Source organism: Oratosquilla oratoria, chromosome 31, assembly GCF_046742065.1.
Source record: "Oratosquilla oratoria isolate Oo_2021 chromosome 31, ASM4674206v1, whole genome shotgun sequence".
Taxonomy (NCBI): Eukaryota; Metazoa; Arthropoda; class Malacostraca; order Stomatopoda; family Squillidae; genus Oratosquilla; species Oratosquilla oratoria.
In genome coordinates this window covers 3,018,584-3,044,104 of record NC_134807.1, presented here as the reverse complement: position 1 = coordinate 3,044,104, position 25,521 = coordinate 3,018,584, and the positions used below count along the sequence as shown (strand labels likewise).

The window sequence follows — 25,521 nt, the reverse complement described above, 5'->3', positions numbered from 1 at the left end:
TCGAAGGAGAGAGAGAGAGAGAGAGAGAGAGAGAGAGAGAGAGAGAGATTGGTTTTAATAAATTTATTACGCCCGTGGGCGGCAAACAATAGTACATCTATCACAGCATTGTGTTAGAGGACATGTCATATATTACACACATTCTTTAAATGGAGACATAATACAATAATCATTCAGGATCCCCCGAAATGGTGATGGCGGGATAGTGGTACTATGTAAGTGTTTACATACAATCATCATGTCCCGTCTCCGGGGAATATTGTCTGTCACTATGGGTCACTGGAGACAATAATATTAAGGGTGTTCGTGTTAGGACGGTGACACAGCCCGCACGGTGATCAACGTGGCATATCATCCGTCTGGGAGCTCCGTCACACAAGTGAGAGAGTAAGAGAGTGAGAGAGAGTGAGAGAGAGAGAGAGAGAGAGGGAGATCGAGGGGAAGAGAGGGAGAGAGTTGTTCTTGTTGTTTTGGGTTGTAGTTTACCAGCTCTTCTATCCTTGATTAACAAAGTTCAGAATCTACCAAGCCAACAACCACCCGTATATATTGCCTAGTTTATTTATATACTGTCTAGCTGATTTGTGTATTGTCTAGTGGATGTGTATATCCAGCTAATTTACATACTGTCAAGCGGAGTTTTATACTGATTAAGGTAATTCGTATACTTGATTTACGTACTCTCATGACATTGCCTAGCAGACAAGTGTACTGTCTAGCCAAAGTGTTATATTGACCAGCTGATCTAACTATTGTCTAGCTGCTTCATTAACAGTGCCAAACGTCCTCCATCAAGGCACTTTCCTATCCCGCACATGTTAGCTTATCAATCTCCATCGTCATCATCGCGAAGCGAAGATAAGACAATCTTCGAGAAGATTCCTTGGTTACAACGCGGTAATAAACACGAGTGGATTACGACACGAGGCGATGAGTAGTTGCTGCGACCGAAGCCGTCACCTTTGCCATAGATACGGTAGATACCCGCTTTAGGGGCTGTTGGTTGGGGCAGGTCGGTGTATCGATGCTGGGAATCGGAGTGCGGGACTCGAACCCGCAAATGTTCTATTCATCTCCACACAGAGTTCGAACCCTTTACGCCAGTGTTGACAAACGTTCTCTATAATAATAATCTAGAATCTTACTAATTTCACTGCCTTCAGTTATCAACATATTACCACTAGATTTCATACATCAGCAAGCCAGACACATTTAACTAGAAGAAAAACAGGTAAAATTCTTATTTCTGATTCTATACATGTTCGCCAGGGGGGATAAGGCTACTGTGACAAGTTCCCTTCGCTACTGTATCGTTCTTTATAAATTTTGTTTAGGCTAACTGCCGACGATCTTATTCGTCTAAGAACTCAGTGATGAAGTGGCTGAGAACAAGAGAGTGAGAGAGAGAGAGAGAGAGAGAGAGAGAGAGAGAGAGAGAGAGAGAGAGAGAGAGAGAGAGAGAGAGAGAGAGAGAGAGAGAGAGAGAGAGAGAGAGAGAGAGAGAGAGACCTGCGCTGAATTGGCTGACAAAACGTATGAGAGAAAGAGATCTGTGCTGAATTGGCTGACAACACGAGAGAGGGAGGGAGGGAGGGAGGGAGGGAGGGGGGAGGGAGAGAGCGAGTGAGAGATACGAGTATCTTCATCCACCCATCCATCCATGCCCTCCACCTCACAAGGTTTCTTCCTTTCCGTTTGATAACTCAGTGTCCAGAAACAGCCTTGGGACTGCCTATCCCCTCCCCCCCCCCACACACACAACCACAGTGTTTCATACAATAATGAGCATTTGGAGATACAAACTGATATAATACATAATATATACCATATATACATATATATAGCATAATAGATTAATAATAATGTCAAAAGACCGTCATTACAACTGGATAAACACACACACACACACACACCAGTGTCTAAATCTAGCCTTCCTACTCCAAACCGCCTCGCTGCAGTCGGCCACAAAAACAACACAAGTGGTCTAAAAAAAAAAAAATAAATAAATAAAAAGTTTACCACATTGAAACCATGTGTAAGTGGTGGCCATAAGAATACTAGCGTAGAATTGGATTCGTGACTCACAGCATAGGTTCTCCAAGGTTAAATCATGTGTAACTAATCCTCTATCTTTTTACACTAATGTCTACAAGACGCCAGATAACAATGAGGTTATTTACCTTGACTTTAGCAAAGCGTTCGACAAGGTGCCCCACCACAGACTACTAAATAAAGTCAAAAGCCAGATTGGAGATAAAGTGTCTGAATGGATAAGAGCCTGGAACAGTGACAGAAACTGCGGATCACCATTAACGTTGTAAAACCCAAAAGGGGGATTGTTTCTAGTGGAGTTCCCCAGGGATCGGTTTTAGGTCCCTTATTGTTCCTTATGTATATAAACGACTTGGACAATGGGATTACTAGTGGTTTTACCTTATGTATATAAAGGACTTGGACAATGGGATTACTAGTGATGTTATTAAGTTTGCGGACGGCACTAAAATAGGAATTGGCCTTAAACCCAGGAAACAGTCCATTAGCGTCAGGAATAGGACAAACAGAGCATTAAGTTTCATTGCTAGAACGGTTACGAATAAAAACGGAAAGGTAGTTATCAAACTCTGGCGTTAGTTAGCCCATCCTTAACTATGCGGTACATTTTTGGTCTCCGTCCTATAGAATGGATATAAATTCACTAGAATCAGTACAGAGGAGAATGACCAAAATGATGCATAGGGTCTGAAATCTACCTTTCGAGGGCAGGTTTAGGCACCTTAATTCACACACTCTAGAAAGACGCAGAGTGCAGGGTGATCTAATTAAGGTGTTCAAGTGGATTAAGGGCTTTAACAAGGGTGATGCAGACAAGGTCATCATATAAAGACAACAGGGCAGAACACGCCAAAATGGATTTAAATTGGACAAATTTAGATTTAAAGAGAAATTAGGCCGGTTTACCAGTTGTCAACGAATGGAATAAATTTAGTAACTATGTACTGAGCGCTGCTTTGAGAAAAGGTTAGATAGCTTTATCGCTGGGAATGAAAGGTGGTAATAGACATGGAACTGCCTAGTATAGGCATTATGGTCTCTTGCAGTCTCCTTCTTCCGTACGTTCTTATGTTCAGAATATGTAAACTGTCATTGAGCACTTCTGGTATTACGTAAAGTACAAATATGCGCAATAAACTCTTGAATTGCTTTTCTGTATTTCACTGTGCGCGCACGCACGCACGCACACACAAAGACGACGAAGAAAAAGACGACGACGACGCACAAGAAGAAAACGAAGAAGAAAAAGAAAAACAAAATGCAACAGAAAACGAAATCAACCTTCCAACTATATTTTTTACTACAAAAATTGTACGAAACTCAAGACAAAGACACCAAATAATTTACAACAACTGTGCAGCGCATCTTTGCTAGTGGTTGAACAAGAATAAAAGAACATCTAAGGTACACATTTTAAGCTATCCAAGACTTGGAGAAAAAACAACGAAAAAATAGTTACATCTTCAGGATGTCTCCTGTCACAGATGTCGCTCGAATCAAACCGTAAAGAGGAAGAGGAAGAGGAGGAAACGTCCTTGAACATGATTATTGCCTTATTCATAAAAACCACGAAAAAGAATCAACGTTTACCGCTCACGGAAAAGAAAAAAATCTTTATGCAATCCACATAACGCCTAAGAAGCATGAAATCATATAACGTGGCTCTGGTCCGTAGGGGATGCTCCCAGTGCCTAAAAGACTGACTACATCAAACTCGTGCAACTAATACCCCATACGGACCTTGAGGATCTAATACAGAGGTTCTCAAATTTTACTGTTTGGTGGCGCACTAAATGATACGTCTTGGACTCTGACGGTGCACCAAACTTCGAAGTCAACTACTCAGAAATGCATATTTGGCATAATATTAGTACGAACATGTGCGTGCATGCGCGTGTAATAATGATAATAATAATAATGATAATGATAATAATAATAATAACAATAATAATACCAATAAAATAATAATAATAATATTCATAACAACAACAATAATAATAATAAAAATAATAATAATAATAATAATAATAATAAGGATCGCATGAAGAAACGTCACCCCAGATTTCAACAGTGTGACAATTCTTCATGTGGACTAGGATGACAACTGTTAATGTGGGCCATCCTGGGTTTACGTTTCTTCGTTTGTAACAAGTTGATGACAATAATCATAACCTACATTCAACCTAACCCAAACTGACCTCACCTCACCTGACCTGACCTGACCTAATCTAACTTGACCTAACCTAATCTTTATTCCACTGTTGACGATTCTTCATGCGGGCGTTCTGGGGTGACAATTCTTCATGTGCCCCAATAATTATAAAAACAATTTAAGTACACATATTTATCCCCCCTACATTGTGGTCCACACTGTTTGCGTGTTTGAAAGTCACCCGAACTTCGGCCCCGTAAAGGTGGAGGGAGGTAGAGGGAGAGGGGTGGGAGAGGGGTGGGAGGATGGGATCTTGAAGTTGGAAGGAGGGAGGGAAGGAGAAATATGAGAGGGAGGAAGGAGGGAGAGAAATGGGAGGAATGAAGGGAGATGGGTGGGAGGATATGGAGGGAGGGAGGGACGAGAAGAGGAGGGACAGGTCATGGGAGGAGGAAGAATAGAGGAGTATGGATGAGGAACGAATGAGGAAGAAGTGAAGTTCATGTCATGCCATGCAAACTGATAACAATAAAAAAGTATATATCTACAAGATCTATCCGCAACACAACAGCATATGCCCTATAATACGAGAAGATGCGTTATCTCTTATCATTGAAAGTAAAAAGAATAACCTTGTCAACACTCTTCACAAAAGCAATGTTCCCCACCAATATAAGCAATGATGATTTTATTCAGTTGAGTAAAATTACGAGAAAAATATCGCTAATGTTTGTGATCGTAAATAAAACCCTTCCATGCGTGAGGTGGTAAGTTTTATTTTCGCGGGGCAGTTAATTTCATGAAGAGTATTAGTACCCATTTGTCAGGGAAAGGGATAATTATTGAATAGTTGAACAAAATATACGTCATGTAAGAAGTTGAACACCTTCGCTGTCGATGCAGTGACCACCTCCTCCCTCTCCATCCTCCAGCCAAATGTGAAAGTCAATTTGATACATTTTGACCGTTACGAACGGTATATATTCTCGTACGCATATCTGATCCCGTGATCACTTCATTCACATTCATTTTTCATTCCATTCCATCACCAGCCTATCAGCTCATCACTTCAACAGCGTAACCGCCTTAATAGACTTTATTCTGGTCAACGTCAAATTATTCTATTCAGTTCAGGGACAACAACGCAGTGAATCTGTTAACATAAGCTAACACAAGAAGGCATGAGCGAGCCGACAGTGACGTCAAGTCGCAAGCTTCGCAGTTGTCTGCCAGACTGCTCAAGGACTAATAATAGCAAACCCTGAAGCAAAACTGGCTATGCAAATTAAAATAAATTGCCATTAATAAGCTGACTACTATACACGCCCCATGGGATACATGTATATATAGCCTCGTCTTCACAAGTTTCCTTTTGGGAAACTAATTTAAGAATAGTTTTGAATGGCGCTGAAAGTCGTCTCCACCCTGCCTCGCGCGCGCAGGGACATTTGCTATATAAAGAAACAAGGTTGTATTGTACTTCGTCAACGATAACCTGAGTTTCTGTCCCTGAGGGCAATATAGCGATGAAGATTTCTCAGAATGGAGATTACCCACAAATCAAGAATGTGGCGCGATTTTAGTTCGTACTATACGAATGTAACCAATAATATAATACGTGGCAGACAACTGTGGCTAACTTAACATCATATACGTAAGCCTTAGCTCAATTCTTTACTTTCAAACAACGAAATCAAAGAAGGGCCCCGAAGTATTAACGGAATGTTGGAAGAATGGAGGGGAGGGGGGGAGTTGAGTGAATGCAGTTTGAGGAAAGACGCAGACAGTATTCAAGGCAAATGTGCTGTGGTGATGGTCCAAGCGACTATACCCACTTCCCCTTCCCTCCGCACTCGCTACCCCACATCCTCACCCCTACAGTACCTTCCGCTCATTTCCAGAACTCGTGACGTCATAACGTCTTCAACGTGCCCGAAAGTCGACCATCCCATTCCACCCAAAAATCTACCCTTCTTGTTATCACATTCCACTCGAGGGCTTTTCCCCTAACATAGTCTATTTATATCCCCATATTTTCCTCGTAAGTGTAAATCATTATACTCTCGCTTCCATGTGTGTGGATATATGTCTATTAAAAATATGTTCCATTTCTAATACTTATTCTTTCTGAACTAGGATAACATTTTAGTCACTGGGCATTCAACTGCGCGCGCGCCCGTGTACGTGTGATTCACGTTTTAGAAGCAGATGTTGGACTCGTGATCGACAGCTATTACTCTCCCGGATGAGAGCTCAGTCCTCACATGGCCTGATTTATGGGTAAAGTTGACCTTGCACACATAAATACATTACACACACACCTTGCCTATTAGAATTGGAGTTCCAGTCTGAAGATCAGTGATACTTTCAAGCCCTGGGGACTCGAACTTTATTCGATGAATAAGCGATCGAGCGCAGTACCACTATACCACCAAAACATAACCAACCACACATATCGATATACCTTCATATCAAAGTATATTGATTTTATTCTGGCTGTCGCGTGATTGTATTCGTTGATGCGTTTCTCGATAAAAATGCATTCTTTTGGAATCAAGATTACGTCTTCTTCACATTGGTGTCCATTACACATTTTATTCTGGTTAAGACTGGGCGATTCTCTTTAATTTTGGTAAATGTAACTGAAGGGAATACGACGGTGTGTAATATATTTTCTGTAATCGGATTTTCCGGCTTAGAGGTGGAGGAAGAGTATGGGGAGGAAGAGAAGGTTGTCGATGAAGATAAGGAAGATGATGATGATGAAGATGGTGATAGTGATGCTGATACTGATGATGATAGTGATGATGATGATAATGATGGTGGTGGTAATGACGGTGATGATTATAACGAGGATGATGAATAATGATGATGGTAGTGGTGGTAATGACGGTGATTATGATGAAGATAATGAAGATGATGATGATGATGATGATGATGATGATGATGATGATGATGATGATGATGATGATGATGATGATGATGATGATGATGATGACGGTGATAATGATAATGATGATGATGACGTTGATGATGATGATGATGATGATGGTGTGATGATAATGATGATGGTGTGATGATAATTATGATGAAGATGAAGATTATGATGGTGACAGTGATGAGATGGTGACGGTGACTAGATGAGGAGACGAGGAGGATGGGAGAACAACTCCGTGAAGAAAACGGACACTAGAAAACGCGAAGACGCGGGAAATCGATTTCAATTCAATCCTACCGGATTTGCCCCCCACTCTGCACGTCTCCGCCCGAGAGGATTACCATCCCCTACTGCACCCGCATAGTCTGGCCCCGTGGGGAGAGAGGGGGGGTAGGGGGGGACCCTGCACTCGTACTTACATTCATGGAAGAATTTGATGAGCTCTTCATGCTGCGGTGAGATGAATTCCTGCGTGCGGCCATTACTCGCTCGATTCTTGCCGCTTCCTGGTTGTTGCTGGAATGTAGGTCGCGGATTGCTGTCAAAAGAAGAAAACAAAGAAAATACCCGTCAGGTAAACATAAATCAACGAGGATACTGGTTCTTAAACTAAGGTCCATGGACCATACTGGTTCAGAATTGGAACCACGAACCGAAATCTAGTTGTGGTTCGTGGATGCATTACGATTAAATTCGATGTTGAAGACAGGTATATCCTGGAGGCTTTCGAAGAGTGACTGAAGTGTTGGGTATATGTGAATGGAGGTCGGGGATCGCCCGATTGAGGCAGGGGTAGCCCGCTGCGCACACTAAAATGTAAACATTGGATCCGGGAACTCCCCCCCACCCCCTCCCCCGCTCCACTAACACCTGATATCAACATTTGTGTACCAAACAGTGCCAGAGAAATTCCTTACACAAACTTGAGAGTTTTATTTGGTTCTTTGCTCTATTGTGAATCAAATTCTAATTCTTGCTTAATCTTACTAATACAAATTTTAGTCCAGTCTCAGTAGCACTTAACCATTTTGAAAACAGATTTTAAGCAAGTTGTGACAATTATTTCAGGATCCATTTTTCAAAGAAAAACGCCATATAGATTGTAAAGTTCTCTTCCTCCGTTTTCTATAGAATATATGGAGCTAGATACAATAATTTTTTCCTGTGATACTTCAGATATCAAGCATTATTCCCCATAATGAAGATGAACTGGGAACAATTTGTGATTTATCATCCTGTACAGCACTGCATTTATTACCGAGGGTTAGGTTAGGGTAGGGTAGGGTAAGATAGGGGTAGAATGGAATAAGAGTAGGGTAGGAATAGAGTAGGAATAGGGAAGGTTTGGGTAGGGTAGGGGGTAGGACATATGTGGGGTAGGTTAGTAAGTTGGGAGTAGGGTAAGTGTAGGGTAGGGAAAGGGGTAGGATAGGGGAGTATGGTAGGGGTAGAGGGGGTAAGGTGAGAAATAGGGTAGAGGAAGGCTCGATATTGGTGGGGGAGATTGCTTTCATGAAGAATGCTGACAAGGTCATTTCTCTTGCTTTCAGTGATAAGCGATAACTTATCTTCTCGTAATATAGGGCAATACATAGGCTGTCGTGTTGCGGAGGGATTTTGTACATATCTTTTTAATCGTTATCAGTTAGCACGACGTGACATGATCTTTACTTCTTCCGCCTTTCATTCCTCCTCCATTCTTCCTCCCATACCCCATGTCCCTCCTCCTCGTGTACCCCTCGGCCCTCCCTCTCTCCTTCCCCCCCATATCTTTCCTCCCACCCACCCACCCCATCCTCCTCCCTCCACCTTTTCGGGAGCGAAGTTCGGGCTATCTTCATACAAGCAAGCACCTGTGTAGACCACAAGGAGAGACGGGAGGCGGGGACAATGCCGAGTGGTTAACAGGTAGACTAGGGATTGACAAAATGTGCGCCGCGTAATTTTTATGGATAGATATGTGTACTTCAATTCATTTTTATTATTACTGTTGTTGTTGTTGTTATTGTTATTATTATTATCATTAATTATACGCGCCTGCACGTACATGTTCGTACTAATATTATGCCAAATGTGTATTTCTTTGTGGGTGGAATAGGTATCAGACTTGCACTACACTGACTGCAGTTTCGTCAAAGTCCAAGACGTATCATTTAGTGCGCCGCCAAGCAATAAAATTTGAGAACCTCTGCATTAGATCCTCAAGGCACGTATGTGGTATAAGTTGCACAAGTTTAATGTAGTCAGTCTTTTAGGCACTATGGGAGCACCCACCCCTACGGACCAGAGCCACGTTTTATAATTTCATGCTTCTTAGGCGTTGTGTGGATAGTGCATAAAGATATTTTTTCTGCCGTGAGTTGTAAACGTCGAGTCTTTTTCGTGTTTTTTTGTGGTCTTCATGAATAAGGCAATCATCGTGTTCAAGGACGTTTCCTCCTCTTCCTCTTCCTCTTCCTCCTCCTCCTCTTCACGGTCTGATTCGAGCAACATTTTTGACAGGAGACACTCTAAAGATGTAACAGTTTTTTTTAGTGGGCTAAGTTAGTATGGTAGGGGGTAGAGGGGGTAGGGAGAGGAATAGAGTAGGGAGGATGGGTAAGTAGAGTGATGGATAGGTAGGATGATGGTAGGGAGAGGGATAGGGTGTGTTGAGGGGATATGGATAGGGAAAGGCGGGGTTAGGTAAAGGAATGGGGGGTATAGGTAAAAGGGAAGGGAAGGGAAGGGATGGGAAGGATTCGAGACAGGAAAGAAGGGCTTAGGAGATGGGAGTCGGGGGGGGGGGTGATTGGAGCAGAGGTTAGAGAAGCGAAGACCACGTAAACGCTCTCCAGTTTCCTCACGTCCCATACTTATGAATTACTGTTCTTCACCCAAATGGAGACTTCTTTAACAAGTGATTTGTATCGCTAAGCATCCACTAACTCCCTCTAGTTTTGGGTTTGTTTTCTTATCTACGAAGCTTTGAGGCCCACGAGGGGGCCTATGGTCCATACCTAGTGGACCACAAGACGTCGCCACTAAGGCGGGAAGGTAAGTGTCGGTATCATAATTACACTAGACGTCATATCTGCGATCCACCTTGCCTTACTCTACCTGAACTGGTTCACCTACCATTAGGCTATCATGTGTGTATATATATGTGTATATATATATGTATATATATATATATATATATATATATATATATATATATATATATATATATATATATATATAAAACAACCCATCGACCCGTCCCTAATTTACCAAGATCAAATAGACCGCCATACTGTACTGGTCACCTCACTCGGACCTAAGCCGGCCATGCCCAACCGTCCAGCCTTCAAACAAATTAACCTTTCCAACTCCATAATTTCCTTTCCTTTCAGGATAAGACCAGCTGAAAACTGCCCTCATACGGCAATACTTAAAACTTCAATTCAACCTCTTCAACTTCGTGGTGTCTTGTGTAGATTTTGTTTTGTTTTGAACCAATCGAACTGATTAAAGATTATAACATTGTTAAACTTGTCACCTACATACTCCTACACTGAAGGAATTTCCCTTTACAAGACCAGTAATAAATAAAAAAAACAATGTACACTCCACTAATGAAATCACATTTATTCAGGACAAGCAAACGCATTCTTCTGTTATGTACACAACTTACAATGCACATTTCCAAGGACGCAAACACCGCAACAGATTTTCCGGTGTTGTCGTAAAACACGAGCGACATGACGTCACAGGCGGTACGAAACGAATCGACTGACATTAAAACCCGCTCCCCCCCCACCTCCAAAATGACTAAATCGGGTGCTTTCTGTATGCGAATATAGTGTGGCATAGAACTTGCCTCACGAAAACAACCTGTTTGCTACGTGCCCGCCTTGGCAATTCGAGAATTTAGTTATTCAGCGCCTTATACTGCCTGTGTGGCCTTTCTTGTTCTACGCAAAGATGTTGTGTACATAGCCTATGCATGTTCGTATATACGCACTCAAATAATATTCATTGATTAATTTTTTTCAGTATGCTCGATGATTTATCAATTTCTAATAGGTATACATGTTTATTTATGTACAAGATATTTAACACATGAATATGATGAGGAAGATAAGGAGGAAAATGAGAGGAGAGAGGAAGAAGGGGAAGAAGACAATTTATGCATGAACAGGAGGAAAAGGAGGTGCGAGGGAGGAGAAATAGGAGGAAAAACAGGAGATGGTGGAATGTCACAGGAGAGCCACAAGTCATTCGGTGCCCCAATGTGGCCACTCAGCTTTAGGTGGTAGTCACCATTTGTTACCAACACACACACACGTACGTACGTGTGTGTGTACGTGTGTGTGTGTGTGTGTGTGTGTGTGTGTGTGTGTGTGTGTGTGTGTGTGTGTGTGTGTGTGTGTGTGTGTGAGTGTGTGTGAGAGAGAGAGATAGAGAGAGAGAGGGAAAGACAGAGAGAAGAGAGGGGAGAGGGTGAGAGAGAGGAGAGAGAGAGAGAGAGAGAGAGAGAGAGAGAGAGAGAGAGAGAGAGAGAGAGAGAGAGAGAGAGAGAGAGAGAGAATAGAGAGAGAGAGAAGAGAGGAAGAGAGAGAGAGGAAGAGAGAGAGAGAGAGAGAGAGAGAGAGAGAGAGAGAGAGAGAGAGAGAGAGAGAGAGAGAGAGAGAGAGAGAGAGAGAGATGGGAGCAAATGCAAGGGAATGTAGATGACTACTAGAAGTAGGGTGGAGGAAAAATATAACGAGACAGATACAACTGAACATTCAAATTTAAATGCCCACAAAATATGTGACATCAGGTACAAACGAAGATTTTTTTCTTAAAAGTAAAGTGAGGAATGTGGAACCAAATACGAGAATAAAGATGAGAATGATGGGTAATGGATTGGGGATTGGGCAGAGATGCAAGAGAGAGAAGATTGGTGTCACTGAATGGGGAAAAATATAGTAGATGTGGTTATGGCAATGGAGGTAGAAAAGGCTGCATAGCGTAAATCATCATCATCATCATCAACAACAACAACAACAACAACAACAACTATGGCGACTACATCAACCGTAACGACTTTTCAGCAACTGAAAACATGCATAGCTTTGCACGATTCGTCCTGCATCGCAGACGGGGGGTGTGGGGAGAGGGGGAGGAAGGGGGGCTGTGGGGAGAGGGGGGGAAAGTGATGATCAGGGAGAGGAAGGGAGGAAAAGGAGGAGGGAGGAGAGGAGATGGTACGAGAGGGAAAATGAGTAAGAGAGGGAGGAGAGGTGGGAGGAAGGGAGGAGGAGAGAGAGGTGGGAAGGGAGGGAAGGAGAGAGAGAGAGATAGGGGAGAAATAGGGAGATAGGGGGAAGGGAGACAGATAGGGAGGGAGAGATAGAGATAGAAAGGGGGAGGAAGGGAGCGAGATACGGAGATAGGGAGGAGGGAAGGAGGTAGGGAGGGAGAGAGTGAAGGTTTGGGGAGAAAAAGGGAGAGTTGAGTAGAAATTGTAGGGGAAGAGAAGGAAGAGGAAAGGAAAGAGAAGAAAAGAACGGGGGGGAAACGGGAAGGGAAGGGATATAACAAAAAAGAATGGGGAGTGAGAAGAAAGAAGGGAGGAAAAGGAGGAAGAAAAGGGGAGGGAAGACAAGGAGATGGAGGAGGAGAGGAATCAAGAAGTGTTGGAAAGGGGGGTGGGAAAAGAAGGGTGAAAAAAGGAGGGTGAAAAAAGGAGGGTGAAAAAGGAGGGCAGGCGAAAATAAGGCGGATGAAGTAGCAAAGCGGGCGAGGCCTGGCACGGGCGGGTCAGTCGGCCAGTGACGGTTGAAATGACGACATCCCAAAGTAGACAAAAAAAAATGGGGGACACTGCGAGATAAAAGCGAAAACGACAAAGAAACAAATGGAAGAGATGCAGAGGATAACAGAGGCGAACAAAGGGAGGGGGAGAAGACACAAGCAGAGCAAAGAGGAATTTCAACAAACAAGAGAGATTTGAAAACGACAGTGACGTACACTCGAATTTCTATTCTTAGGTACAACACGTCACACGTTAAATAAATAAATAATAAACCAATCAAATAAATTCCATATATTAAATAAAAAAGGCCTAAACGTTGACCAAAACACAAGTAGCCATTACAATGTTGCCAAACGTATGACGTCACCCGGTTTTCTTCACAGTACTCCAAAGGCATCCTACATCCTGCACAGCGATACTGACTGCATAACTTATATATATAGTTATTTCCGGGTCTTGGGAAATCACCCCTACGTCCCAGAGCCACTCAGCATTCTCTTGTGACTAGAGAATTACCTCTGCTCAAAGAAGAACAGTGATAAATTCTTAACTTTAGGTCTTCCACCATTCTGCCACCACCTACTGCTGAATAGACACCAAGACGACGGAAAACGAGAGGAGAAAGGCGAGAGAAAAAATGAAAATCAATAAAGACGACTCCACGGCTAAGTACCGGATGGGGAGGGGGAGAGGAAACGGGGGAAGGGAGGGGAAAGGTGAACAAGGGGGGGGGGAAGCTGAATCAACGACAAAAAACAGAACACGCAGAGGAAGGCACACTTCACCAGAACAATATTCTGTTATAGGTATCAAAACCACAATCTCCGACTGCCATAACTTGCACGAAACAAAAAGACTCGCAGAGATGTGAAGGGAAGCTGTGGTTTTTTGAAAGAATTTCCGTGACTGGTTTCGTTGGAACTCGAATTCATATACATCTGTCAAGCGACATGACGTCACAGACGCGCACAGCTAGCTACTTTTTCCGTTGCGTCGGCTGGACAAATAGAGCCCCATAAAAGACGAGTGGTTCCACCCTAACTGAATAAATTATCCTTCCCGAATAATATAAGACCGTGCCACGTGGCACCAACATAGCACACCCAAACATATTCGGCGGGAAGACAAAAAAAAAAACATAATAATAATAATAAATAAATAAATATATATATATATATATATATATATATATATATACTGTATATATATATATATATATATATATATATATATATATATAAATACTGCATGTCCGTACAGTAAATGAAAACGCGCACGCACGCGCACAAATGAAAAATGGAAGTACATTACGAAACCACTCATCCCATCCCAAAGGCCCCACCTTGAATGAAAAGGTCTGCTGCTACCTTAAGAAAATATAAATGGTTAAAACCCAGTTTCAATATATCTAGTCCTGGGACAGATCGTTGTGAATAAAATCGCATGTAATTCGATAACCTTTATGCTTAGGCCTATTGAGCGAACTCTTCCTATATTATGCATATATATATGAGTATTCGTTCGTATGTATGTCACAGGAAGAATCCCCACAATAAGCATCACCTTGTCGATGAGAATGAGGTGTGCAGATAAAACACCAACAGCAAAAGCTGCCCCCACGTCGAGGCTACACCTGCAATGCAGCTGTTGCTGCTGCCAGCTACAGCAGCTGAAGCGACTGCCGCTCATTGACATGAAGAACGATTAAAAAATAACTGAAGAACAAGGGGAAAAAATAAAACACATAAAATATCATTATATTGCCAGTCTCCTGTAAGATTTTCCCAACGATATGACGTCATGTCGCCATAATAAAAAACACAATTCTCCAGACACATCTCGTTTATCTGAGGCAGTGAGTAGGGCGTATATTTTCTTTTATCTTTAATGTTCGATCTCCCATGTAAATATTTACATTTATTGTGACCTCACGGCACAAAAACCATGGAAGGAGCCTTGTTCATCTAGTCTCTAAAACCCATACCAACACTGTTTTTAGAACACCACGAGTCTGATTAATGCAACGCACGAAACGACTTTCCACATATGGCAAATCTTACCCAGCCCTGTGGGATATGACGCGTTGCATTCGAATGCCCACGAATTCATCTTCATTACCATCGCCGACTTTCCTCAGCGTTCCTCCTATCCTTATGGGTAATATCACACTGCCATTGAGATCTAAGCTTTTGGTGAGGACAATGTCGTTTTATTTTGCGTTGGAAAGCGTCAAGTAATATGCGCAGATCTTGTCCACAACAGGACGACACAAAACCGGCAGTACATTTCGATCTAAAGTCATCGAGAGGAGTAACCTCATTATCTGGCAATAAAACCCAAATACGACTCGTAGAAAGGGGGGGGGGGAGGGAGGAAGAGAGAGGGGGTAGGTGAGAGAGAGAGAAGGGGAGGGGGAGAAGGAATAAGAAAGAGTGAGAAAGTGAGAGAAATATTGTGAGCCATGGATCTATCGCGAGGTGGTCAAGAAGATGAAGGGCGTCAACATCAGAACGAAGGAACAGCAAAACATAACACTAATCTCTCTCTCGAGTAGAGATTACTTTCCAAATCCCTCTTCCAACACAAACCGTTACATTTAGCCTTGCGCGCGACGTCGCGTCGTCCTTCTGCCTTAATTGAGGGAACGCCATCTTGACTGAGAAAGCCACATTCACTTCTTTCGACGTAAACCAGAAATAAATATCCAAAGTTCGTCGTCGTCGTGGAAAGGATCAGTCTACTTCTGGCTGCCGCCCGTCAGGCAATACTAATCAACAAAGATCATCTCTGGTGGTCTGACGAGAGTAGTACAGATTGTTTTATATGTACGCAACCTTGGCACATTTCTAGTTTTGGTCATTTGTTATCCCCACCCAAAAATTAATAAATAATAAAATATTGGATCACATGCCTGTCTTGTGATTGACAACTACCACCCTTTCGGTCGAGATCTCGGTTATATATATTGCTGACATTACACGATCGCTTAAAATAAAGGAATAAAACAAAGTAAAACAAAGTGCCCATGGGGAACAGTAACGGTTTGTAACATCAATGCTAATACACTACTGCGTACATCTGTAACTTTCCCTGAATATAACTGAAGCTACGAGTATATAAATGTCCTCGTTGATAATCTGGTCCGTTTCCATATGCTGTCGGCCAAGTGAATTTTCGCAAACAATGGCGTATATACAAATATACAAACATATTATATATATATATATATATATATATATATATATATATATATATATATATAACGACTCTCAAATTTATATCAATTTTACAAACGCCACATACTCCTTCAGCCCCAAATAAATTTTATATTTTGTTCTCGCTAGCGTCAAACAATTCTGTCCATTGAATGATCGACCCCCACAAATATATTTTAGCTAAAACCTACGCTAAGGAAATGTACTCCATGTGTTCAATTACAGCAAATTGGATAATTCTAACAACTTTTGTGAATACAACCCTCCCCCCACAGTTATCTTGGAGTTACATTATCTGCGTCTTTCCCTACAATGGAGCTAGGAGACAGCTTTCTGTAAATCAAAATCTAAAGAGCAATATGTCAGTTGATTGGAGACGATGTGACGTCATGGATTGGCGCGCATTGCCCGACTGCCAACTTGAATACATTTCTTTTCTCATCTGTTATGTAGATCTTGGGGCAATTGCAAAAGCAGTTGCTAGGTAGAGTCGCTGACAGCAATTTAGTCCATATATCACCGCCTACTTAATGGATTTTTCTTTTGATATAAAATTATCTAAATCATGACATACTAAATACCGACAGATTTTTTTGACGACAAAAGAACACAGCGTGAAAGACGAGAGGTTTAATGGACACGCCGGCATGTTATGCCTTTTTTTTCCTATTTGATTTATTCTTCTATACATGAACGGGGGAAAACACCAAATAGCAACACAAGTTATATGTGCGCAGTCAAAACAAGAGCGAGATTCAAGACAAGCAGGCGATTGTACGGTAGAGTCGAGTTCCTGGGATCAAATATCAAGCTCCGAAGGTGAGGGCTTTGTCGAGCCATATGCACAGATATTAAGAGGAGTTTGTGTGTTGATTAGCACTGGGTTGAGGTGTACATGCATAACATGCAAAACATGGAGATAACTAGCATATATGATTATGGGATATATGTAATTGTGAGTTCGTGTCACTAAGGTTCCTGCAGAGCTATACACTTCTCGAACTGTCGACATGCTTAACTGTAAACCTACACACCATACAGACGTGGACCTACATAACAAACATCAAGATAAGCCTACTTAGTTGTGACAAGGAGTGAGCGACACCTACACTACATTTTTAACGGTTTGAAGAAGGCATGTAACAGATCTACAGACTGTAACAGGAATCCTTTTAGTTAGGGGTAGGGAATACCAAGTCAAAAATGTCAGGAGCGTTATGATCCTGTGACGTCATGTCGCTGTGATTCAAATTCTGTGAACAAACCAAATTGTCCCCAAAAGGTCAAGAAGATAAACCAGAGGATGTGTATCCTCGATGAGCTGTTTTTCCTTAACATGCAGTAATACTCCCTCAACCCAATAAAACCATCTGACGTTAGCCAAAAATAAATTAATCGTGAAAGGACGTCACCGAAGAGAAGCGGAATATAATGTAAAATGTGACGCTTCGTCGAGATTCGTGCAACTGCGCATGCACTTCATTTTTTCGCGGCTGCGCACATACGTCATCATTGGCTTCTATGCGTCGTGACGTTATCTCGCGCCACTGAACAGTCCGGTTCCAAAAAGCTCGCAGACCTTGAAATCTTTCCGCATTCCCGTCATATCAAAAATATTTAATACTACTATTTCACAAAATAATAAACAGAAAAACATAAACAGCACCCCATGAGGGTTCAGCTTTACATACTCCATGAGCAACTCGACTGCGACCGAGGACGCCCCCTGTCACATCAACGCGACTTAGCTCGCTCTAGTAGAAACGACTTAGGTTATAATCTTTTATTTTTCGAATCTCCAAATGTCAATTCACCTTTGCGTCATATATATAAATACACACACACATATGTACATATATAATTTTGCTTGAAATGTTTAACAAATGCGCAGTACATGAAGTCTTAGTTTTGATGAAATAATTATTTTGTAAGAAGCTTCTGGAAGAGACGCAAGATCTCAACCAGTCCAGTATTATGCGAGACTACATATGCACTACAGCTACTGAGTACAATTAACTGATCATCGACCCAGTTGGTGAAGTAACGTTCAAAATAAACAAGTAATTAATTGAATAAATGAAATCATGTTACCAAGCCTGTGAAGTGGCCGTTACATCAGCTGTTGTGCATATATAATTTCATCGGACCAAACGTTATACAACGAACAAATCGTTTTATCTATCTTATATAATTTGCGGGCTAAATTTATAACACATGAAAAATATTTCCAAAGCAAGGTCAATTTTATGACATATGAGAGATAATACAGTAAAATATAATACATTTACCAATGCCGTGACAGTTGTCCCAATGAAAAATAATTCAAAATTTCCTACGTAGATCTATCACTATTATCAGATGTACTCTTCAACAAAATAAATGCCCTACAATTGTTAGTTTTAAGATCTATACGTTTAATATTCGGGTTACATTTACGTCATTTATATAGTATGGGAAGAGAGAGAGAGAGAGAGAGAGAGAGAGAGATATTCAACATTGTCTTCGATCACATGTTGGACTCACGATCGACAGCTACCCCCCCCCCCCCGGGAGAGAACTTAGACCTTACATATTACCGATCTATGGGTAATGCTGTGGCCTTACACGCACACACCAACTCCCCGCCCACGAGAGTTGGAGTAACGACTCGCAGCGCTGCGATACTGAAATTACTTCAGCCCTGGGCGGGATTCGAACCCGGACCTCCATAGTGTATGTATGTGTTTGTGTATGTGCGCGCGCGCGACACCGCGCTTTCACGTGCGTACGTCAGTTGGTGAATTCACAAGTAATCAATATGACCGTCTTGTTCCCCTACACCCCTCCTGAGGTATAAGACGCCTGTTTAACACTAACGAAAAAACACCACACACGTAACTGAAAATTATCACGATATATATATATATATATATATATATATATATATATATATATATATATATGTTACAACACATACTGAATGGTCCCCAGTACATATATTTTCATCTTATCCATTTGCTAAGTATTGACTGTTCGAGTCCATAGCCCGACAGCGTATCAGTTTCTGAACATTTTTCCATCGAGCTCCTGGTAGTCTCGATCGTGTTTGCAAGAAATTAGACTGGAAAAAGTTATGCGGTTGATAAGATATATATAATATATGTGTACACACACAATGCATACATAAATATGTATGCATGGAACTAATTTTGGATAATCAATTTTAATGCCCCCAAAAAATAAATGCAAAGAAAAAGACCAATTAATTGCTCAATAAGAATCAAGTACATCACAAAATTCAAAACAGGAGAAGGAACTAGAGTTAGCCCGACCCCTTGTCACCTGACAAATATCAGTAAAATTACACATAATATTGATGACTATAGATAGCCTACTGGCAGTGACTTCATACTGCATGGACGAGACACTGAAAATAATAAATAAATTAAAAATAAAAATAATATGAAAATAAAATAAATTAAATAAAAATAAAATATAAAAAGAAAAGAAATCAAATCCCTGATCCAACCTAGACTGGTGTATGCTGCCATGACGATCTCCACACAAAATGAAAAGTTTAGAAAAAGAATTAGAGAATACAAATAAACAAATAAACTGGTTACCAGCTTTGCAAATAAAACATACAACTAGGAAGAGCACTAGATATGCCATCTTTGAAAGAACGAGAAAATTGTGACATGAAAGTAAAATTCAATTCATGAAAGGGAAAATCAAACTAAAAAATGAGCTCTTGGCTTTGAACAGGACAATATCAAAAGGAATCTCTAAAGGATAGAAGGCTTTTCCAAATAGTTACGTCAAATTCTGAAATAGCTTTAATGATACAGCCCAAGAAAAATTCCTGAAAAAAATACAAGAGCTGGAGAAGAGACAGAAGCTACAATTGTGTGGTAGTAAATCCTTTCTTGCACACTATTAAAAGACAAATACATTTAGGAAAATATTCATGCTATGGAAAACTTGTAATCAGCAAAATATATCTTGTGGATTACATGGGTGACTTAACTATTTATGAACAATATAAGGTTATGATGAACTGAAGAAGAGACAGAAGCTACAATTGTGTGGTAGTAAATCCTTTCTTGCACACTATTAAAAGACATACATTTAGGAAAATATTTATGCTACGGAAAACTTGTAACCAGAAAAATATATCTTGTGGATTACATGGGTACCTTAACTATTTAAGAACAATATAAGGTTATGATGAGAGAACTCCTCAAAACCCAATTCATTCAAGAAAAGATTCTGCCGGTACACATATATATATATATATATAGTATGTAAGAGAAGATTTGGAATCTGGGATCCATATTGGAAACTGTAAACACCAGATTCAATTGAAGGGTTTATTTGCCCGACGTTTCGATTCCCGTATTTTATTATTGTAAGGTATGCTTTGTACAATTGACTGAAGGGTGAACCTTTCCCAGGTTTATCATTTCGGCGATTCATAAGGAGTTCACATTCTTGTAACCGTTATACCCCCTGAGGACGATTCCTGGACGGGAATCGAAACGTCGGGCAAATAAACCCTTCAATTGAATCTAGTGTTTACAGTTTCCATATATGTATGTATACAAGTAACCCACCACTACTGCATATTCTAATCTGGAGGTTGATTAGTTTCACCTTAACACTTTTTCATCACCATCTCCGCCTGTGTAGTTTAAACCCACTTGTGATTGTTGATAGCACATATGTCTCATCCAGTCCATCATTTTGTGTTTGTCAGGTGGCAAATTACCCATGACCAGCATTCCCAGATGCTTCTCTTTCACTCTTGTAACTTTCACTTGGAACTGAACAAGTCACTAATGTCTGTGCTTTTGTCCATTTCTAATACTTTCCACTGTTCTGGTGTTAAAAGTCAATTTTCCACAATTTGCCCCAGTGTTATACTCTAAGTACTTTTGTATATATATTTTTTCTACTCTTAATCATCTATTATTCTCAACATTCTTTGAAATTGTATGGGAACATATTTGCGTAGCTTGTCGTTCATTCCACGTCATTCACGTAAATGAACAAAAATGACACTTGAGGGACAGCTAGTTACTTCTCGCCAGGACCCCTTTTCCAAAGATTTCATGCACCTATCTTTTATATTATTTTACAAATGGCTTATGTGGGTCTAGGATACTGGTATACAATTTTGAGGCACCTCCCAACTTCCTTTGCAGACCAGTACTACACATGCTATTTTCTAGTTGCATGGCATCCAATCTGTTGTTCTCTCTATTCTTTTAGTGTCCAAGATCCCATGTGGCCCAGGCTCTACCTCACTCCTAAGTTCTCAAAACACTATGTCCATTGTTACCATTTAACATTTATTTACTAATTTCCCTTCCTCAACCTCCTCTTTTTTGGTAAATACCAAACATCTATCTATATACCAAATGTTTCTTCCCCTTTATAAGGAAGGTAGCCAAGTCATAGGCATGTGTCCATACACCCACTCCCATCGACCACCCTTTCCTCTTTCTCATCTTAGCTCCTTGTGGATGAAGGGCTATCATCCCTATCTCCTGCCTGGGTCAGAAGCAATGCAGCATGCCACAGCACATCCACAACATGGCCACTTCACTTATATGGCACCCCCCTCATGCAGAAATTTGGGAAGCTGGGGAGAAATTCCTAAGGACTGTCAAACTATCATCAATACATAAGCAATTTCCACTCACCCCTATCCTTTATTAAATTACCAATTGCAGACTTACTTTGTCATTCTGCATTTTTGCTTCCTCACATAGTACCCCTTCAACTTTTATATTCATTCTTAGTATTTCAGTCTACCACTTACAGACAGAGCTATAGAACAATTTAGGTTCACATCTGCACCTTTCCGAGATTTTCTTCCTCTCTTCTAAATTTTGCATTTACTTCCAGTATGCCTCTATTATTTTGTTCTTTTTTTTCCCCCACTTCCCACATGCTTTTTTCTACGACTCTTTCCCACTTGTTTTGGCACATCCTTATCCACCCCTATAAGTATTATAAGTAAAAATTAAGACTTCCCAATAGTTCTTTTATCTCACCAAAATTTTCCCAATCCACTTTAGTATTTTCCAGTCCTATATAGCTTGCTTTTGCATCTTTCTTGCCTGTACCACTTTTCTATTTCTGCCTTCCCCAAATAATTTGATGAATACGTGATCACTTTTCCTAATAGGCCATTTCCACTTCAATAATTCAAAGGCATCAGGTTCTTTTACATTCAACTCCAATCTTACTCATGTATCTTCACTTCTCTGTTGATTCTTTCACCCGTTATGTTATATGGTTATGCATTGCTACATTCAACAGCAAACCACCCCATAATTTTTCTCTTCCATGTACTCCCCCATTCCTCCCAGTGCACCTCCCCACAATTTAAGTCTACCACTAAAAGTGGTATTAGCATCTACTTTTATTTTGTTTCAGTTGTCCAACTGTGCCAACCATTAGTTCTTTATAATCTTACTTCAGGCTCTTGTCTTTGGTGGGATTATATGCGACTACTTTTTATTTCCATATGTAAAGATTGTTATAGTCATTACCTCATTATTGCCTTTTATTTCCAATTCATCCAATTTCATGTATTTTGTTTTTATCACTCAGTCCATTTTACCCACTTGTTCCTTTCTCATATGCTGTATCTTCCTTCTTCCATTTGAATTTCAGTATTTCCATTTAGCTTGGTCTCAACCAAACATGTCAGGTTCTTCCTCTTTTAAATAAATTGTGATCCCTTGGTCAATCAATCTATCACTCCAAATCTCTCTTCCAGGAGACCCACAGCTCCAGGGTCGCTGGCAACAGCCACTGGATTGATCCAAAAGTCTCTTAAGGATGAGATAGTATTGTCTAGGTAATGCTGGTGGGGTAATGTTGGACAAGTTGTTCAGTCTTAGGTGTGAGGACTGCATCGGGGATTTTTTTTTTCCAGAGGCCAAGCCCACTCTGTAGATTCAGTTTTAAAACTGAATGGTAACTTGAACAGTCATGCTAGTGTGGTTCTTGCTTTTCATGGGAGGGATTTACCTGTAGGGCTGATGTCTCGAGGAGTTTGGTGGTCAGTCTTGAAGTGTTTGTTTTGTGATCTGTGTTTATGCATCTTTGTTTTGAATGATCTCTGAATATGCACGAGTCAATTCATCCATGCATGCTTACTACAATCTTCAATACCATTTCCTCCTCTTCTATCACACTTCAGTAAAACTGCCCTCTCCCATTCAGTCCTCCCATTTTTTTCTTAACTTTATCAAGCAATTTCCTTGTTCCCTTATTTCCTTTGTTGCATTCCTCCTTACCCAAACGTTCTTGGATTTATCTTTGATAACCCCATTTGTGGGGATGAAATGGGTGGGAGTAAATTTATGCCTTTGACTTTGGCTAGCTCCCTTGTAAGGGAGAAAAAGCCGTTGGTATATGCACGACTTTGCAACCTTTCTTCTCCTTATAATTTTATCGCATGCACCATGTTTTGCAATTTAAACTTCGTTTTCATATGTCATCCCCTACAACCTACAACCATTTGCCTCGCCTAAATACTTCTATTCTTACTTGTATATCCCGGATATCCATAAATACTTGGCTGTCATTCTTTTTCTCTTTCTATATCGTGTTCCTCTTTCCACCACACAAAACAATCTTATTTACCATCCCTTATCAGCATTTTTGCGCTCTTACAATCTTTATCTTTTTCCACACTTTCCAATTCCCCGTTTTATTGCTTCAGCCTTGTTAAACTTTAATTTTTCTTCCTTGTGTACCCTTTTCCTTTACCACCACAAAAATGTCCTCAAGCACAGAGCCACCAATAAACCACATTACACACTTTCCTGTTTCCTGAATAATCTCTTAACCCTTGGCATATGAGGACACTGACACCTGCATTCTGAGGCGTGAGTGGGTATACGAAGACGCTGCCACTGGCATCCTGATTATATTTATTTTATAGCTGTAGCTTAGTGACCCCAATATGCCGTGAATGAACTTTATTATCGCATTTTCTGTGGTTATCCATATTCAGGATGAAAGAGAACGAGACAAAGGAAAATATTACAGATGCAAATATACATATTATGACATACATATTTTGATGCATCATTGAATCATCGTACATCAGGCAACAAATATTTGCTCACAAATATTCAACTCATACTGACGAGGTTAATATGTTCTTTACAGTATTTTTTTTAAATATTTTTCACTGTTCTGCAACATATCCTTCCCTATTTTAATTGTTATAATTATTTTCAATTATAAACTCACTTTCTCTGGTTTTCTCTAAAACTGGTACCACCTACCAGTTATAATAAAGCTTATAAAAATCTTTTTTTTCTATCATTTGTCACTTTCCTTTTCTTGGTACATACATACATACATACACATAACAAATGCTTTTTCCCCCTTACATGGGAGGTAGCCAAAAGCAAAAGGCATAGAAAAACACTCCCACCCACTTCATCCCCTACATACTCCACTCCCCTCTACCCTCTTCCCTCCCTCTTATCTTGGCACCTCCTGGATGACGGGTACTACCAAGCCCAATGACTTTCCTCACATCCAATGCATCCAGTAATTTTTGCACCCCTTGTACACCTTCATATTTATAGCCTCATCCTCCTAAAAATTCCGTTAGTTCCTTCAAAATAGTTTTCCTTGGTTGTTGTTGTCGTCGTTCCCTAGACAGTCTGTCCGAGCAGTCCCATGTTTTCCTTGGTAAACACAGTGGGCTGATGTATCAACCAAGCACACCTGCTTTATGTATGTTTGGTCAAGAACAGAAAATTTACAAATAAAAATAACAAACAACCAAATAAGCACACTTTGTAATGACATCTTAGGTTTTGTAAAGTTTGCTAATACACACAGTGCATTATGGTGATATACTTTGAAAATGTTAAAAATCAAAAATTAAAATGAATACAAGCATGCTGTAAAAAATCTATGTAAGTGCATATTAAGTTTCTGAATACTTAATACAATTCTCTCTGAAATAAAGCCTATAAACATTAATTATCTATTTTGCACATAAATGGGGGTGCAATCTGCTCCAAACACCACCAAAATCACACAAAAATTTAGAAAAAATTAAATCATAACAACAAATACATACATACATCTATAAACATAAAAAGAAAACATATACAATATCATGAGTGAGTCAGTAAGGGATGTTCCTGGCTGTTTAAATTCAGGTGGTCTACTTGTTCCTTGTTTGACTTTCAGCTAACTATACAAATCTAATTTTCTTCTGAAAAATCATTCATTATTCAATTTATGTAGCAACAGTTTATTCCATAATCCTTCCCATATGGTGGGACTTTCTTGTTGAACAAATACTGAATTCAACAATAACAAGACATAAACAAAGCATCTCATAAAGTTCTTATACACCACACAAACACAACCA

The 25,521-nt window shown here is 40.4% G+C and overlaps 1 protein-coding gene across 1 annotated transcript in view; it reads right to left on the bottom strand.

The window, feature by feature from the left end:
- LOC143041409 (MAPK regulated corepressor interacting protein 2-like) overlaps window positions 1-25,521 on the bottom strand; it is a 71,737-nt gene that overhangs the window by 39,609 nt on the left and 6,607 nt on the right. Inside the window, exon 3 of the mRNA XM_076213250.1 lies at window positions 7,562-7,680. Coding sequence (XP_076069365.1) covers window positions 7,562-7,680 — 119 coding nt within the window. The remainder of the gene's footprint in view (window positions 1-7,561; window positions 7,681-25,521) is intronic.